The sequence below is a fragment of the Staurois parvus genome, unplaced genomic scaffold (assembly GCF_062004578.1).
Source record: "Staurois parvus isolate SC_StPar_1 unplaced genomic scaffold, SC_StPar_1.0 ptg000090l, whole genome shotgun sequence".
Classification (NCBI taxonomy): Eukaryota; Metazoa; Chordata; class Amphibia; order Anura; family Ranidae; genus Staurois; species Staurois parvus.
In genome coordinates this window covers 897,077-915,445 of record NW_028317886.1, presented here as the reverse complement: position 1 = coordinate 915,445, position 18,369 = coordinate 897,077, and the positions used below count along the sequence as shown (strand labels likewise).

Here is an 18,369-nt window from a genome sequence, read left to right as displayed (position 1 = left end):
GAACAGAAACAATCACTCCCAAAAAGAGAAGTTGCTGAAAGGCAGACTGAAGGACCTGCAATCTCACCAAAGAGGTGGGCATAAAGTGGGGAGGCCGGATACTGTCCCTGACCAATAGATCTGAAAAGCCTTGAGTCCAGGCAGACGAAAAAGACCAATAGGGCACCACTTCATTCTGAGGAGAACTTAGCAGGCTTAGGCAGCAGAAGGCCTGAAGCAGAGCTTTAAAAAAACAGAAATGGCAGACTTTGCTAAGGGCATTACTATCTTTCTTTTTACTTAGTAAATGTGCTTTTTCCATTTCTTCTTCCTCAATGCAGGTGTCTAGTGCCTTTGTGTAGAGTTCTCTCCCTCAAAACAATATCCTTCTAAGTGTTTCTTACAAACTGTCCCTAAGGACCAATTTCACAGCCAGACACTTCTGCACATATATAGCGATATGAGTGCCATGTGAGAATTTTGATGCAAGGAGTCTTCCAAACATCTGCACAGTAGCCCAAGGCTACTGAGAGGAGCTCCAGTTTTTTGGAGAACTGAGGGTCCATCAGGATTGATCAAGATTGCTTGAAATGCAATATGCCCAAACTGAATTTTGCAAACAGCCAACACATCAACAGCTGCATGGTCAAGCTTGATACAGAAAAATAGGTTTTGAGGAGGGTTTTGATTCTCTTCTCCACTGGGTCTTTGAAAGCTCAGCATCCGCAACTGGAACTGTAAGGGATTTGCTGAGGCAGGAAATAGCCAGACCCACCACAGGAACCTCCCTTTTGTTGTGGTAGGCCTCTTTCTCTGGATACTGCTGCACAAACCTCTGGGGGGTATACACCATGGGTCACTTTGCAGCTAACTGTACCATGTTGCACTGCTGTATTGAGGGTAAGCATCAAATGCAGAGTCTACTACCAATGGCAACATTACTGGCTGGCCCTTTGGTCTTCCACTTGGTAGGGTCCAGGTACATTTCCCCATGGTGCTACCAAAGGGGCAACTGATTTGGAAGCTAAAATAATACTACTGCAGTGGCATCAATGCAACCAATGGAAAAAGGGATTTCTAAAAGGTGGAGAACCAAGCATAGTCTTCAATCTTCCAGTAATAACAAAATTATAAGCCAGAAATGTGTTTTCTGCAGAGAGAAGTGACCCACCACCTAATAATACTAGGTAAAAACTAAGGATTGCTGGGGGGAGGGTTATATGAGCTGTCCTAACAACTTTGTTTGCCTCTGTTCTCACCTGAAGATGTGTACTTACTTTTTTACAAGGCTGTATGGTTTATTCCCTTCCGGCTTCCTCATCTTGTCCGGTACTCATAAAGGCCCCCTCAAACATAGCAAGAAGGCATTGTACCAGTATATGAAAAAGTATCAGCTGAGCTCAATCATGAAAACCATAACAATATGCAAAGTTTAATAAAGAATTTCTTGAAATGTTGACAAAATCTTATAGACAAGATATAAATACATGTGTCTTCTCTTCATGTGGTGTGCTATAGTGGAGAAGGTTGACAATGGTTTCAGCAGCATTAGAAGACTACCTCTGCTTAGCTATTGTGGGTGTCATGCACTGAAATTTCTTAAACACTACAATACAAAACACTACACGCATTCCTAAATGATCCATGATTATGCACCACCACTTACTGATCTTTGAAAGAGGAAGTTGATATTCCTTCTCTATATCTGCCAGTTTAGAAGCTGTCAGAATACACTGGCCAAATATTAATGCAACTTTCTTGTTGTGTTCTTCCACGACAGCAGCAAAATCATCTGGCAATTTCTCAAGAAAGACCTGCACAAACAAAATCCATGCTAAAGCAAGTTTTGTTAAATCTGACTAATTAAAGAGAATATACAGTAACATTAGGAACCGAAGAAGCTTCATTTTCCTTGAGTTCTTTGCTAAAGCAGAGTCAACACTCTACAGAGGGTTAAAAACATTCAAAAAGATGTCCAGGTCCTGAAGCTGCAAAGTAGCCACAGAATATCACACTACCACAACCATGTTTGACTGTTGGAAGAGCAGCATTGTCACCCTAGGCTACTCTCTTGATTTTGACTACACTTCCCTCTTCATATCTTCATCTCCATAACAGAGAGAAGATGTTTCCATGGGAAAGTAGATAGGCAGGCAAACATTTTCATTGGTCTGCATTTGAGGTTTAATTCTGGGAAAGGGCATTAAAGCAATCAAATAACAAAATTGCAGCAAAACATACCATGCCTGATACTACAAATATTGATTTTAAAATTTTACATAAATACTGTTTTCAGACGGGGGTTTGAGAACCACGTGGCTTTAAAAGAATAGCAGCCAAAGGTTGCTAATGCAGGTTCTGAGCAGTGAAGCGGAAATTGTGTGAGCTGTCACAAGCATGAAAACTGAATTTCTATGAACAAACTGTTTTGTATGTGTAGATAAGATCAACATCTACCTTAGATTGGAAAAAAGGACCCATATATTTCATCTTCTGTGAAAGAATGTATTCTCTTCCAAACAAATGTGCTAACACCAGCATTAAAGTTTCCATAACAGAGTCTGGAAATGTGCCGGGATCTACAGAGAAAACAGTTAAAGCATTTTTATTTGATGCTGAAAAATGACAGTTACAAATATATCATTGTAAAGAATATTTAGAAGAACAATCCCCCCCAGCCACGCTACATAGCCCCCTCAAGATAAAGTCCAGGTAGCCCCTGGCTGATTATGTTTATAACTCAGTAAGGCTCCTTTCACACTGCTACTTTCAAAAAACACAGTAAAACCACATACTGTATGTGTTTTTGCCACATCTTCTGGACTCCTCACTCCAATCATGCATCTGCAAAACTTGGACATGAGACTCAAAAAACGCACCGCAGGTGTGTTTTTGGTGCGTTTTCTATAGCAATCAGTGGAAGATGTGTTCTTTGTACACGTTTGAAAAGCGCACCAAAGATGCAACATGCAGGGCTTTTAGAAATGCACCACACCTGTAGCACACTGGCGCAAAGAGGTCCAACGGATTTTAAGGAATACGTTTTGCATGCATTTTTCTTCTCTTTTTTTTTTTTTTTACCCCAAAAACAGATGAGTGAAAGGGCCCTAACATATTGTCACGTATACATTAAACGGTTTGAGACTGCCAACCTGCTATCCATGCTATATTTTGTGCAGGTTTGTTGTTGCAATATGAACTGTCTATGTACAACTCATCAACTTTGGATTCAATGGCTCAGAACTGAACTACTAACTGATCGGGCTGACAGTTCAGCCTCTTTACCCTGATCTTTGGTGTGCCTTGTGAGGCTATAATGTCTGATCTTGTTGATATACTGGTAAGTCTAAAACTAGCAAGTCCACTGAGGTAGCAGGAAGGGGCACAGTAGAAACAGTGAATATTGAAAACAATACAAAAAATTGGGTTGCATTTTGCTAGTTTTAATTGATTTAAATGGCCGCTGCAGTTTTAACAAAACCATATATCCCACATCCATTACCCCTTCTATGAAATTGTACATGCAATTATAGGTCTTTTGTGCAGACCAATATATCTTCCCACTATTCTGGCCTTTCAATGGCTTAACATTGTTTATACCTCTGCTGAGCTCCTACCAGCTCCCAAACCATTGCCAATATCCCTGCCATGAAGGATAACAGCCATCTTGGCAAATGTGCCAAGCAGGAGATGAATGCGGCCATTATTCCCTACAGCCTGGCAAATGTTCAACATTTCAGAAGACACTAGGAATGGGTTAAATGCTGTTTAGACTCAGATAGGTCATGATATTCAGATGGTACATTTATCTGCATCTGAGGTTTGCAATTTACAAATTTGATAAGAAAAGTAATGGGGAATGGGGCTTTGATTAAGACTTCTATCACCTTTTTGAACAGTGCACTGGATACATCCAAGAGCAATTTCATGTATATAGCTTAAAACTAGACTTGGTTCACATAAATGCATTTTGCATTTGATGCTTTCTCAAGTGCTTTTTGCAGTTTGTTTTATGTTTTTTACATGCGTTTTTTGACAAGTCGTGCATTTTGTCCAGCTCTTTTTTTTTATTTTTGTTAAAGGGGAATTTTTTTTGTTGCTGGGCAGAATAAAAATGCAAAACGTGGCAGCTTCTCCATTAAACTCTATTGTAGCAAAAACGCTGCTTTTTGCTTTTAAAAAAGTCCCTGACTCTTTCCAAAAAACGCAGCAGCTCAAAAAATTATAGATGTAAACATTATAGATTGTAAGCTCGAAAGAGCAGGGCCCTCGAACCCCTCGTGTATTGTATTGTTACTGTCTTGTCTCATGTTCTGACCCCTTGCTACTGTACAGCGCTGAGCAAACCCTTTGGCGCTATATAAATACTGTATAATAATAATAATGTTCCATAGGAAGCTCTGTTAAATGGACTGTAGTGCGTTTCTGCAAAAAGCACTAAAAAACAAATAGGTGTGAACGAAGCCTTACAGTAGATAGAATCTTTGAAAAAAGCATAGGGTAAATTATGTAAACTGTCAGCTATATAACATGATATAACATACATTTAGTGCTTGGTCTGCACAGTTCGTGAAAGAGTCCCTTTTTCAGAAAACTGACAAACAAAAAGTTTGATGGTTCATGATAGTGCAAATGAGTAACTAGTCCTGTTAATTCCAAAGGGTCACACTCTTTATCCAGGTATCCCTGTGATAAAAATAGAGGCTATTATTAACATGATTCAAAAAATAATAGCAGAGACATTTGTACTTAAGCAATGTATTTACATAAGATTTTAACTGTTGCAATATACATACATACCTCATGGATCAGGAATTGCAAAGAAAACACAAAATACATCTTTAACATTTGTGTCTCAACAGGATGCTTGAATGACATAAGTGAGTGCTTCAAAACAGATAAAACCTAAAAAATATGAACACAGTTACTAAAAGCTTACCACACATGAAAAATTAAAAAAAAAAAAAAGGATTACATGTGTAAAGACTAGGAAAAGAAACATTATTATATTATAATTTATGATTTCGTGTTTCAAATGTTATCCTACCCGGGATGTTTACTAGACTCTTGTTCGGAACAGATTTCAGTGAGTTATTCCTAAGAATTACAGGCCTACAATAAACAAAAAAGATATTTCCATGCAAAAAAATGTACCACTTTGAGCACAGAAATACTGACATAATCAGACCTCTAGGGAGGTTAATATATTTATTGTACAAGACTGGGTAAAAGATGAGCCCACTCAAGTGAACTTTACCTGTGTCTAGGGAAACACTCTTAGCAGACATATTTGATGCAGACCAGGCAGGGCATTCATGTCAATGGATTTTAGAAGCTGTTGTAATATTTTTTATAGTCTTACCATATGTAGCCAAAACCATTGGATAGATATTTATTTTGTCAAAAAAATTGTCCATTACCGGTAATTGCATAAAAAAACATGGAGACTACCCTCAAGAAGAAATGTTTTATGTTGCAGCTTTCTAGTCCTTTGATGTGGTGGCTGCACTAGTCTTCTTTTCTCAGGCTACCTACATTTGCTACAAGTATATACAAATAACTGTCGATCCTGATAGAAATCCAGTATGCTTGTAACGTTCTGTGTGCTGAACTTAATTCTGAAACAGTCAGCCATCTCAGTGATCTTCTGTGAATTACAGAATAATGTCCTTCTATGTAGTGGAGGAGTTGCATGAAGTCCAAATAAGGAGAACAGCCTGGGGTGACAATGGTGTTTCTCCATAGATATAAAGTACATTGCATGACCATTGTCACTCTAGGACAGGAACTGTGCTACTAGACAGAATACCCATGTGAAAATAAAGCAAAATGCCGCCACTACATCTAAGGAATGTCTAGCAATGCACAGACTGCAAACAGAGAGGTGACAGTGACCTGCAGTAACAACTTTTGTCTGTTGGTATACATCCTATATAGTGTATGCTTGGGGCAAAGAAAAGTAACTGCATCGTCAGGTCACAAATATGTGCATTTTTCTATCTGGTAAAGTCTTGATTTAATAAATATTCACCTTTGCTCTGGCATCCCCTTTATCGTCAGCTTTGGCTGCTAGCAGCATAAGTCGTAGTATAAATGAAATGCTCAGAGGAAACTGGCCTCTTAGCTCTGGAACATTGGACTTGATGAGCATCTCCACTTTTGTCATTGGAATATGGAAAAAGTAGACATTTCCCTCTAAATCCAGTCCTCTTCTTCCAGCACGACCTGCCATCTAAAGAAAATGTATTATCTGTAATGAATGATTTGTCATCTCACTGGCAAATATTTTAATGCTGATCTCCTAATTATTGTAAAAATAAAAATCAATAATTAATTTGAAACACATAATATGTACAGTATTTTGAAATGCATGTAGCACAAATACCTACATTTTCCTCCTATATTCAGCATTTTAGTGGTGGTTGGGGGAAACACTAGCAGAGTCAGACTCTCCTGAATGCACACGTGCTGGCTGTCAGGTCCTGGACATAAACCTGGCACCTCTACTGTTTCTGGCAGTAACTCTTCTCACTGAGCTACATTGGGATGCTGGACAATACTCTGCCTGATCTATTGGACAATCCTGCCTTGTGCCTTCCTGATTTAAGCTATGTCTCTGCACTTCCAGGTTGCCAGATTATTGTGCCTTCTCCAACCAGTATCTCGTTTTGTCTCTCCTGCTGCCATCCATACCTTCACTACCGACCTTTGGCTTGTTCCTTGACTATGTTTCTGCCTCATCCCAACCTGCTACCACTTGTTACCGACCCTTGGCTTGTTTACTGACTACGTTTCTGCTAAATCCCTACCTGTCATATCTGCTACTGGATCCTGGCTTGCTCACTTCCTGGTGGGGTGATCCTGAGAACTGCGACCTGGTACTAATATGCAGCAAAATCCATCTCCACCACCAGAAGCTCTGGTGAATAGTTAGTGCTTAGACCCCTGCACCTCAGGTGAGCCTGCGTCATCTCCCAGGGTGACCTGCTTGTTTACCTATCCTGTTGGTTGGTCTGCTGCTATAGCTACTGGTCTCTGAGCCTGACCTCACACCGTGACACTGGCAGGGCACATAGTAAGTTGTGAGGCCTCATCGGTGTCCTGCTGCTTGCTCACTTTCCAGTCTGCAGGCTGGTTTTTATACAGTTGTGTTCAAAATAATAGCAGTGTGTTGAAAAAAGTGAATAAAGCTCAAAATCCTTCTAATAGATTTTATTTCCATACACACAAATGCATTGGGAACACTACACATTCTATTCCAAATCAAAACATGAAGAAAAATATATCAAATTTGTGTTGTTCCTCTAAAAAAATTGAAGAAAAGTAAATATTAAACTGTTCAAAAAAAAATAGCAGTGTTTGTATGCTTCTTTATTGCTTGAGGTGATTGTAGCCGTATTAGTGCATTTGCGATAGAAACAATTGAGTACTGTCCGTGATACTTTTTTTATTTGCACTAACATACAATTATGAGGACAAGCTTTCGGAGTATGTCCCCTTCTTCAAAGTCCAAGCAGTACTATACAAATCACAACGTTTCAGCAGAATATTAGCAGGAATGAAAAAAAAAAAAAGAAAAAGAGGCTAGAGATAAGATACAGCAAAAGCGAGGGGGGGGAGGGGGGGGAATACTACACTAACACAGAGGGAGTAAAGTTTGAGCTAATAGTCATAAAACTGTTGGATAATGAGTGAGGAATCCCATGTCCAAATTAAGGCCGTTATCTCTTGTGTCAAATAGAATGATAATTCTATTTGACACAAGAGATAACGGCCTTAATTTGGACATGGTATTCCTCACTCATTATCCAACAGTTTTATGACAATTAGCTCAAGCTTTACTCCCTCTGTGTTAGTGTAGTATTCCCCCCCTCCCCCCCCCTCGCTTTTGCTGTATCTTGTCTCTAGCCTCTTTTTTTTTCATTCCTGCTACTATTCTGCTGAAACTTTGTGATTTGTATAATACTGCTTGGACTTTGAAGAAGGGGACATACTCCGAAAGCTTGTCCTCAAAATTGTATGTTAGTGCAAATAAAAATAGTATCACGGACAGTACTCAATTATTCTTCTTTACAAACTCAAACATTCACTATATAAACTGAAAAATGTTTGAAGATTTTGCTTTCCTTTGAATCACTTAATATTTAGTTGTATAAGCACTGTTTCTGAGAACTGCTGTACATCTGTGTTGCATGGAGTCAGCCAACTTCTGGCACCTGTGAACAGGTATTCCAGCCCAGGAAGATTGGACTACATTCTACAGTTCTTCTCTATTTCTTGGTTTTGCCTCAGAAACTGCATTTTTGATGTCACCCCACAAGTTTTCTATTGGATTAGGATCCGGGGATTGGGCTGGCCACTCCATAACGTCAATCTTGTTGGTCTGGAACCAAGATGTTGCACGTTTACTGGTGTGTTTGGGGTCGTTGTCTTGTTGGAACACCCATTTTAGGGGCATTTCCTCTTCAGCATAAGGCAGCATGACCTCTTCAAGTATTCTGATGTATTCAAACTGATCCATGATCCCTGGTATACGAATAAATAAGCCCAACACCGTAGTATGAGAAACATCCCCATATCATGATGCTTGTGCAACCATGCTTCACTGTCTTCACGGTGTACTGTGACTTGAATTCAGTGTTTGGGGGTCGTCTGACAAACTGTCTCCGGCCACTAGACCCAAAAAGAACAATCTTACTTTCATCAGTCCACATAATGTTGCGCCACTTCTCTTTAGGCCAGTCAATGTGCTCTTTGGCAAATTGTAACCTCTTCATCACATGTCTTTTTTTCAACAGTGGGACTTTGCAGGGGCTTCTTGCAGATAGCTTGGCTTCACATAGGCATCTTCTAATTGTAACAGTACTCACAGGTAACTTTAGACCTTCTTTGATCTTCCTGGAGCTGATTGTTGGCTGAGTCCTTGCCATTTTGGCTATTCTTCTATCCATTCGAATGGTAGTTTTTCGCTTTTTCCACGTCTTTCAGGTTTTGTTTGCCATTTTAAAGCATTTGCGATCATTTCAGCTGAGCAGCCTATCATTTTCTGCACTTCTTTTTTCCCCTCTCTAATCAACTTTTTAATCAAGGTACGCTGTTCTTCTGAACAATGTCTGAAATGACCCATTTTCCTCAGAATTTCAGAGAGAAATGCACTGTAACCAGCATGTACAACATTTGCTGCCTTCCTTCCTTAAATAAGGGCAATAATTGCCACCTGTTTTTCAAAGAATGAATGACCTCACTAACAGAACTCCACACTGCTATTATTTTGAACATGCCCCTTTCATTTAGTGATTCAATTACACAGAATCAGCAGCATGCATGTCATGACTGTTGGGTTTGTTGGATTTCTATTACTTTACTACACCTGCTAGTAAATTATTTGCCATGTAGAAATATAATTTCTACCAAAAACAGTGATTGATCAAGTTAGTGATGTCTGACTGCTATTATTTTGAACACAACTGTAAGTCTATATTTTCTTTACTTTCTTTTCTTTTTTTTTAACAGGGGGCAGGGATTCAGACCTAAAAAAAGCAAACCCTGCATTTACTGCAAGGTCTGCTTTAAGGATGTACAGGAACTGTGCTCCTGCCATTGGAGGCGCTGATAAAAAAAAAGACTCAAGAAAAATACAAATGATTAGACATATTTATTTTTAGTGAAAATTAATCACCAAATTTGATAAAAGGGTAAGTTCATGGAGATGTAGTAGTTATTTGAACTGTGCTCAGTATTGATTCCTTTGTGTGAAATCCCTGGTTTTCCTGCCAGTCCATCTGCTTTCCTATTAAAAACAGGCCACACTAAGCAGGAGAACACATCATGGTCAGTTCTCTAGCTTTACTGGGAACACATTCTGCTCTCCTCCAATGATCAGACTTATCCTGACACGCCCCACTGCACAGCCATTCACTGGGAAGATCAGTGTGCTGCTGTCTCTCCTGCCCCAGCCCGTATGCACTTATAACAAAGGGAAAAAAAAAGATATTTATAATGTTTTTTTTAAGATGTGTAAGAATGTTTTGCCCTCCATTTCTATTTTAACCACTTACTGGATTCTGGAGTACTGGACACTTTCACCCGCTTCCTGCCCAGGCTATTTTAAAGTTTTCAGCACTGCCAGACTTTGAATGGCAATTACTCGGTCATGCAAAAGTGTACTCAAATTAAATTGTTATCATTTTTTAAGACAGATAGAGCTTTTTTTTATGGTATTTAATCACCACTGGGATTTTGTTTTGAATTTCTGTTATAAAATTTTACAAATAGATAATCTTTTTTCAGTAATTAGACCAAAATGTATTATGATACATTTCTTTGGTAAAAATAACACAAATCAGTGTATATTATTTAGTCTGTGTGAATGCTATAGAGTCTGCAAACTTATTTTATATACAGTATATTTGAAAATTGATCAGTCCTGATGTACTGACTGCCATTTCATGAGGCCCGAAAATGCCTTTTTAGAAAGCAGACAGTCCAAGGTATTTAGTAAGAGGCATGGTGAGTTTTTTAAAGTGAGTTGTAATTTTGTTTGTCACAATTTTTTTTAAAATAAGAAATTAAATAAAATTAGTTTTTTCTCCACAAAGTAGTCATAGTAACAAGTTATTTCTCACACACAGTATAGGCGTACTTATAATTACACCCCAAAACACATTCTGCTATGTCTCACATGTCTGAAACATGAAGCACAGAAGGGCCCAAAATGAAAAGAGCACCTTTTGGGCTTTCAAGGAGCATATATTATGTATCTTATTTCCTGGCTACCTATTTCCAAACAACATAAAACCAACACAATATCTATACCTCCTGCTATCAGTGACCTGGAATCCAATCCATAATCCAAAGGCATCCTTTGTGTAAATGCCAACCTGACTGAAAATGGGGATATAACATATGTACTTGGAATCACCAATTTATCAAATCATAAACTTTCAGAATCTGAAATAACAGTCCTCTCCAAGACCTCACATTCTGCCCTATCAACAAATTAGATAATTTGCAATTATTATCAGATAAGGAGGAATTCTTCAGGAGACTATGGCTCAAAGAATATTTTCATAGTAATGAAAGAATACTATAACAATGGAATGCGAAAAAAAGAACAACAACTTCATACCTCCACAAGGACACAACCCCAAACTGGACACCTATATTGACAACTTCAGAGTGCGAGTTACACCCCTGATATCCACCCAGCAAAATAAAATTTTATACAATCTTTCACCACTGGAAGGGCTATACATAATCAGGCCATCACCATCAAACCAGTGGATAAAGGGGGAGCAGTTGTTGTGATGGATAGAAACAAATACATACAAGAGGGACAATGGCAGCTGGCATATGGTACTTAGTAAAATCCTGGGTAGGATCGTAATCCAGATTTTATAATAAGTAATTAAAAGGTTTCATTAAAACACTACCCACCCACCTACATTCAACACTTATCACTGCCAGAAACTGGGGACTTCTACATGCTGCTCAAGATCCACAAGCCAGGAAATCAAGGCAGACCCATCATAACAGGTATGAACACACCGAACAAATCTCAGGCCTTATAGAAAAATTTTTAAAACATTTTAAAACTGGTAGTCATGAATATTTCTAGTTTTCTGCAAGATACAACTGATTTTCTGAACAAGATCAACATATACAACAATTACCACCAAATACACTTCTAGTCACTATAGAATCTCTGTATAGTAGCATCACTCACAAGGATGAGTTGGCTGCATGTCAAAGATTCTTATCCTCACCAAATTAAAAATACAGCGCTGAGGATGTCACACAGCTCATTGAATTCATACTTACACACTACTACTTTACCTTCAATAATGCCATCCATCTTCAATATATGGGTTCCGCTATGGGAAGTAAAATGGCACTCCAGTATGCAAATTTATTTATGGCTGACCTGGAGGAAAAATTCCTGAACAGCATACAAAAACCATACAGATCGCTATATCGATGAAGTTTTCATCATATGGACAGAGGGTGAAAAAAATCTAAAACAATGTTACTCATTGATCAACAACTTTCACCTATCAAACAAACTAAAAATGGACTATTCCAGCACACATTTCAACTTCCTAGACACTACAGTACACATCAGAGAAAACAAGCTGCACATCTCAATATATAGGAAACCCACTGACAGATGTAGCTATCTCCATGGTTCCAGTTTTCACCCCAAACACACTAAGCGGACCATCATACACAGCTGGGCCATCCGATACCACCAAATATGTTCAGACACAGAAGACAGAGATAAACATCTCAGAACACTAACAGACCCTTCCATAGCATGGGTTACAACGACAAAACTGTCAACACCGGTATAAACACAGCCTTGAAAACCCAAAAAGAAAATCTACTCCAATACAAAGAGAAAAAAAGTAATAATCATGTACCTCTAGTAACCACATATAATCCAGCACTAGAAGGGATAAGAAAGACAATCAAAGATTTACAACCCATCATAACAGAGGGTAAAACTCTAAAAGACGTATTCCAACAACCCCCATACTGGTTTTAGACAACCCAACCTCAGACATAAAATAATCAACAGGATACTTCATTCTGATTATGAAGTCACAAATAATGGAAGCAAACCCTGCATTAAAAAAGGTTGCAAACTCTGCAACCAAATCAATCCATCTGAAAGTATCACACACACAAAAGGGACCTTCATAATTACTGGATCATACAGCTGCACCTCAAATAATGTTGTGTACCTCATCCAATGCAATAAATGTAGCAAATGATTTTATGTTGGTGAAACAAGACAGAAGTTACAAACAAGGATGAACTTTCACAAGCACACCACACCACACCATCAAGGATCATAAGGAAGATAGTTTCTGCACACCTGTGGGACATCATGTCTCACAACCAGACCACATTATGGAAGACCTTAAAGTGGTTGTAAAGGCTGAAGGTTTTTTACCTTCATGCATTCTATGCATGAAGGTAAAAAACCTGTGTGTAGCAGTGCCCCCAGCCCCCTCAATACTTACCTGAGCCTCATCATGATCCAGTAATGTGAATGACAGCCTCAGCTGTCCCGGGTCTCTGCCTCCTCATTGGCTGAGACAGCAAGCGGGAGCTGTTGGCTCCTGCTGCTGTCAATCACAGCCAGTCAACCAATGAGGGAACAGAGGGGCGGCTCCATGTGTGAATGGACACACAGAGCCGCAGGTGCCCCCATAGCAAGCTGCTTGCTGTGGGGGCACCTGACATACAGGAGGATCCAGAAGAGCCTGCGGGGGACCCGAGAAGAGGAGGATCCAGGCTGCTCTGTGAAAAACCACTGCACACAGTAAGTATAGACATGTTTATTATTTTACAAAAAAAATTAAACTTTAGAATGACTTTAATATCTTAGTTCTCAAACTATTCAGGAAAGGAAAACTTTTGAACTAAGAATGATAGCTCTATTTGACACAAAAGATATTGGCCTAAATCTAGACCTGGGTTTTCTAATTCACTATCCAACAGTTTTACGACCCCCTCTGTCACTGTCTTCCCCCCTTTCACCAGTCTATAGCTCTTTCTCTGTTTTATCTCACTATGCTAGTTTAACCACTTGCCCTCCTAGGATTACCCCCTTCCTGACCAGGCCATTTTTTGCATTACGGCGCTGCGTTACTTTAACTGACAATTGTGTAGTCATGAAAATTCTGCACCCAAATTAAATTTGCATCCTTTTTTCCCCAGAAATTGAGCTTTCTTTTGGTGGTATTTGATCGCCTGTGCGGTTTTATTTTTTGCACTATAACCTGTGTGCAGGTAGTGTTTTACCAGGGGGCGTTGTCAGTGTGCTTCACTGTAATCACACTGCTTTGGATGGCTGTTCTGTGCACAGCCATCCAAACTAGTGTGACCAAGCTGATAGGGAGGAGAACTGTTAGTAAACAAAACAGTTCTCATCCATGTATGCTAGTGCAAATACAAAAAGTGCACTAATACAACTACAATCACTTCTGGCCACCTGTCAAATTTTTGGAGGCCCTGGAGCACCAGGACAGTGGAGACACCCATTAAATGACCCCATTTTGGATAACAAACATTCCAATATATTTTCTGAAAGGCATATTGAGTCTTTTTAAAATGTAATTTTTTTTTGACAAAAGTTTTTGGATTTTATGTTTTTACACAAAGTTGACAATTTAATAAGATTTTTCTCACACATAGTATGGGCATACATAGAATTACACCCCAGAACATATTCTGCTACTCCTTCTGAGTCTGTGATACTACATGTATGATACTTTTTCACTGTCTGGGCTGATTATATACTGAACACTGCATCGTATAATGATTGACTCTATATAAGTGGTCAGGGAATGTAACTAAGTGTAACGTCACCTACTGTAGTCCCAGTTCTTATAAGCCAAGGAAGCCTAGACTACTGGTACATGGCTACCTCCAGGAATGTCATGTTCACTGACCAGGAAGTACATAAAGGAAGAACAAAAGAGTTCTTGTGCTTCCAGGAGTGCAGTTTTCCACAGGGGATGGCTGGGACTGGTGTTTCACAGGAACATAGTCAGTCAGATGTGCAGATGGGTCAGTTCAGGCCGCAGGCAGAGACATGGTCAGCAAACAGGCTAAGGATTGATCTAGGCAACAGGCAGAAATGTGATAAAAAAAACAGACCCAGGGTCATTACAGGAGGCAGGGAGATGCAACACTGCACTTGTGTGGTGGTCATCAGGAACATTGTTGCTGGCTTCACTGGTCTGGTGACAATGGGGACTACTGTGGCAGCAATCAGGAACACCGCTGCTGACTTATACTGGTCAGGTGACACTGGGACTGGTGTGGCAACAATCAAGAACACCTTTGCTGGCTTAGGCCCTTTTCACACGTGTCAGATTCAGGTTTGTTCAGCAGGGGATTCATCCTCAGATCCCCTGTTGAGCAGAAAGGAGCAGCCAAATGACAGGTCCATGTCCCCTCCTCTAATGCAGAGCAGAAACAGACACAGCCCACTCTCCTCTATGGGCAATCGGACTGCCATTCAATCCGGCCAGACAGAGGGGAACGGATCCCCCTTCCATTTGCTTTTGCTGGATCAGATTGGAATGGAGGTAGCCTGGTGTAAACGTGCACATGTCAGTTTACATTTGGCTACCCATATAGGAGAATGGAGGGTCCAGTTGAATCCATTTGAAAAGCGGGTAGGTGGACCACCCATGTGAAAGGGGCCTTACACTGGTGTAGTGACAGTGCAACTGGTGATTGGGAACAATGACTGGTGCAGCAGTGCTTAGGGACACTGATTGGCAGCAATGCCCTGGTGACACTGTACTGCTTTGGCAATGATTAGAGATAATGGCAGGTAGCACTAACATACAATGATATCAGAGCAAGCAGCCATTGTACATTATGACTGCCACAGCTGTACAATGTCACCATAGTGTAAAAAAACATATATATTGTCTTGTTTTGTTTTTTACATATTATATCCTGTAACCAGAGCAATGCAGTGATACCATAGTAACACTGTACTACTCTAGAGAAGAGCTTTTTTTTTTTTGCACTATGATTGCCTATACATCCATGTATTAACAATCATTTCTGACAGTTCTTGGCTGCATTCCTGCAGCACTTGAGAACAATGTGATAAGCTGTGATTGGCTACAGCAATCACATGGTACAAGGAGGTGGTACTTGGCCCTGTACCATGTGATCACTTTGACCAATCACAGGGCTTACAGTAGTTCTGAATGGCTGCATGAATGGCAGCCATCTCTACTACTGGACATGTGATTGCTGTGATTGCTGACATTAATCACATAGTAGTAAGGCGGAGCACTGCTGCTCAGTACTCATATCAGTGATCTGCTGTGTAATACAATCCTGATAAGGCGCGCCCCTGGGGGCGTGAAGGAGGCGCAGACCTAGGGGGACATACGGGTATGTCCCCAGTCCAGACCGGTGCTTATCACAGCCACTCGTTAATATGCAGTGGCCAGGTGGGAAGCAGTTAAATAGAGTGGGTTGTTTTACATGGTGAGGGTTTACAAGCACATTAACAGTGGTAATTTGATATTATTGGAGAAAAGAAATTGGGCACAAAAACTGAATTTTTGTCAGTAGCAACCAATCAATTTTAACCTTCCATTAAATGAAAGCATTCAATTCTGGCTGGTTGATATGGGAAACAACTTTCAATTTGTGCTCACAATCTTCTTTAGTTTTAAAAAATCACCACCCAAATGGTAAATTATGAAACAAAGTAGAAATTGCAATTTTTTTTATAGCCCCATTAACTAGAATTTTATATTAGGAATCATCACCAGGCTTGACTTTGGTAGCGAATGTCAATACTTACAGTATACAGCACATGAATGCAGATTTCTGTAGGGGTCTGCTATGTAATTCTGCTGACAGTTTGCTAACAATTCTATGGAGATTTTTTCTAAGGAATGTTTTACTTTTAGTAAAACAAAAAAAAAACTTAATAAATTAACAAATAGTCTTCTAACCGCAAATTAGCTCACTGAAGTTAGATCCAGTGGTATCAAAGGTCTTAGAATTAGGTATTATTCAAGGGACACTTCATGCAACTTCTGGTTTACAAACAATCGTCAGGGAATAGTTTCATATTTCTACATTCATGCAATAAACCCCGTCCACTGCATGCACGTCTAGAAAAATACTTAACATATTTACAGTACCTGTCTGTAGTTCAGTGCATCCAGGTAAGAGGAATCTTTGAGGAAAACCACAGATTTGCATGGCATGTTGATCCCCAGCGCAAGAGAGCTAGTAGCTGTTACAACCTGAGCAGAAGACATCACACACTTTTAGTTATGTTTTAAAAATATCGGTCCTTTCTAAAAAAAAAAAAATAACACAGAATAAAGGGAATTACAAAGCAACACATGTGTGAGTTCCATGACGCAAGTGGTTAATCCCCAATTCATTGACCACACACACTTTTGAAAGCGCAAACTCAGTGGATCTATTCATTAACCGCTTCCTGATCCATATCAGAAGTAGTGCTACATGGCGACAGGGATGTGCGAAATCACGTATATACACATGGTTTTTTATTTCCAGATAGTGGGCGCAAGCGTGCATGCGCACTCCCTACCCACGCTGCTATTGGCTCCTCAGCATGTCTATCACCGGGTTCTCAGCCAGGACTCAGTGATCATCAGCAGAGCTGACAGGGGAGAGGTCTGTATGTAAACAACACAGATCTCTCCCTTGTCAGCACAAACAGGCTGCTTTTGAACAAGCAGCTTGTCTACATAGTAAAACACAACACTGCACACTGTTAACCCTTTGATCTCCCCAGATGTTAACCCCTTCCTACCCAGTGTCATTAATACAGTGTACTGTATTGGTGTCACTGGGAATGTCAGTGACAGTTAGGCAGTTCCGCCCAGTGTCAGAATGCCCGCCGCAGTCCTGCTATAAGTCACTGATCGCCGCCATTACTAGTATAAAAAAAAAATAAAATAAAAAATTCCAGTATCTATACCGCCATTTGTAGACACTATATCTTTTACGTAAACCAATTAACACGTATTGGGGATTTTTTTAGCAAAGACATGCAGCAGAATACATTTTGGCCTAAATTTATGAGAAAAGTTTGATTTTTAAAATGTTTTTACTGGATATGTTTTATAGCAAAATGTCAAAAATATTGTTTTTTTTTCAAAATTGTTGGTCTTTTTTTATTTATAGTGCAAAATAGAAACCGCACAGGTGATCACATACCACCAAAAAAAAAGCTCTATTTGTGGGAAAAAAAGGACATAAATTTAATTTGAGTGCAGTGTTGCATGATCGCGCAATTGTCAGCTAAAGTAATGCAGCGCCATACCGTAAAAAAAATGGCCTGGTCAGGAAGGGGGGTAAATCCTCTGGAGGGCAAGTGGTTAATGATAAGGAAAGCAAGATCACTTGCAATTAAACACCCAGCTGAAAGCTCTATTAAAAATTCATAAGCAAATTTTTGGTGTAGACAAACCTTGATGCTGGCCATGCATGCATCCTTTTTTTTGATCCACCACTCATCTAAAAAATGTTTGCAGTTGTCAACACTCTCAGCTAGTACTACTTGCTGGGGGAGAAGTTCCACAGTCTAACTGTAAAGAACCCTTTCTGCAACCTAAGATTTAACCTTCTTTCTTCTAACCTCTATTGTGGCTGCATGCCATCTTCAGAGACCCTAAAGTAGTTCTACAGTCTGAAGGTTTTTTACCTTTATGCATTCTATGCATGAAGGTAAAAAAAAACCTTCAGTGTGCAGCTTCTCTCTCAGCCCCCCTTCCTTATACTCACCTGAGCCTGATCCTAATCCAGCAATGCGCACAAAGCAGAAGCTATCCCAGGTCTCTGCCTCTTTATTGGCTGAGACAC

At 39.7% G+C, this 18,369-nt stretch overlaps 1 protein-coding gene and 1 pseudogene across 1 annotated transcript in view; one reads left to right on the top strand and one right to left on the bottom strand.

The window, feature by feature from the left end:
• Positions 1-18,369, bottom strand: part of DDX60 (DExD/H-box helicase 60) — a 186,578-nt gene that overhangs the window by 33,670 nt on the left and 134,539 nt on the right. The window contains exons 28-33 of the mRNA XM_089670348.1: positions 16,674-16,778; positions 6,011-6,211; positions 4,780-4,884; positions 4,524-4,665; positions 2,437-2,558; positions 1,646-1,793 (exon numbers count right to left, since the gene is read on the bottom strand). Of these exons, the coding sequence (XP_089526474.1) occupies positions 1,646-1,793; positions 2,437-2,558; positions 4,524-4,665; positions 4,780-4,884; positions 6,011-6,211; positions 16,674-16,778 (823 nt within the window). The remainder of the gene's footprint in view (positions 1-1,645; positions 1,794-2,436; positions 2,559-4,523; positions 4,666-4,779; positions 4,885-6,010; positions 6,212-16,673; positions 16,779-18,369) is intronic.
• LOC149468212 (uncharacterized) lies at positions 11,855-12,523 on the top strand (annotated as a pseudogene).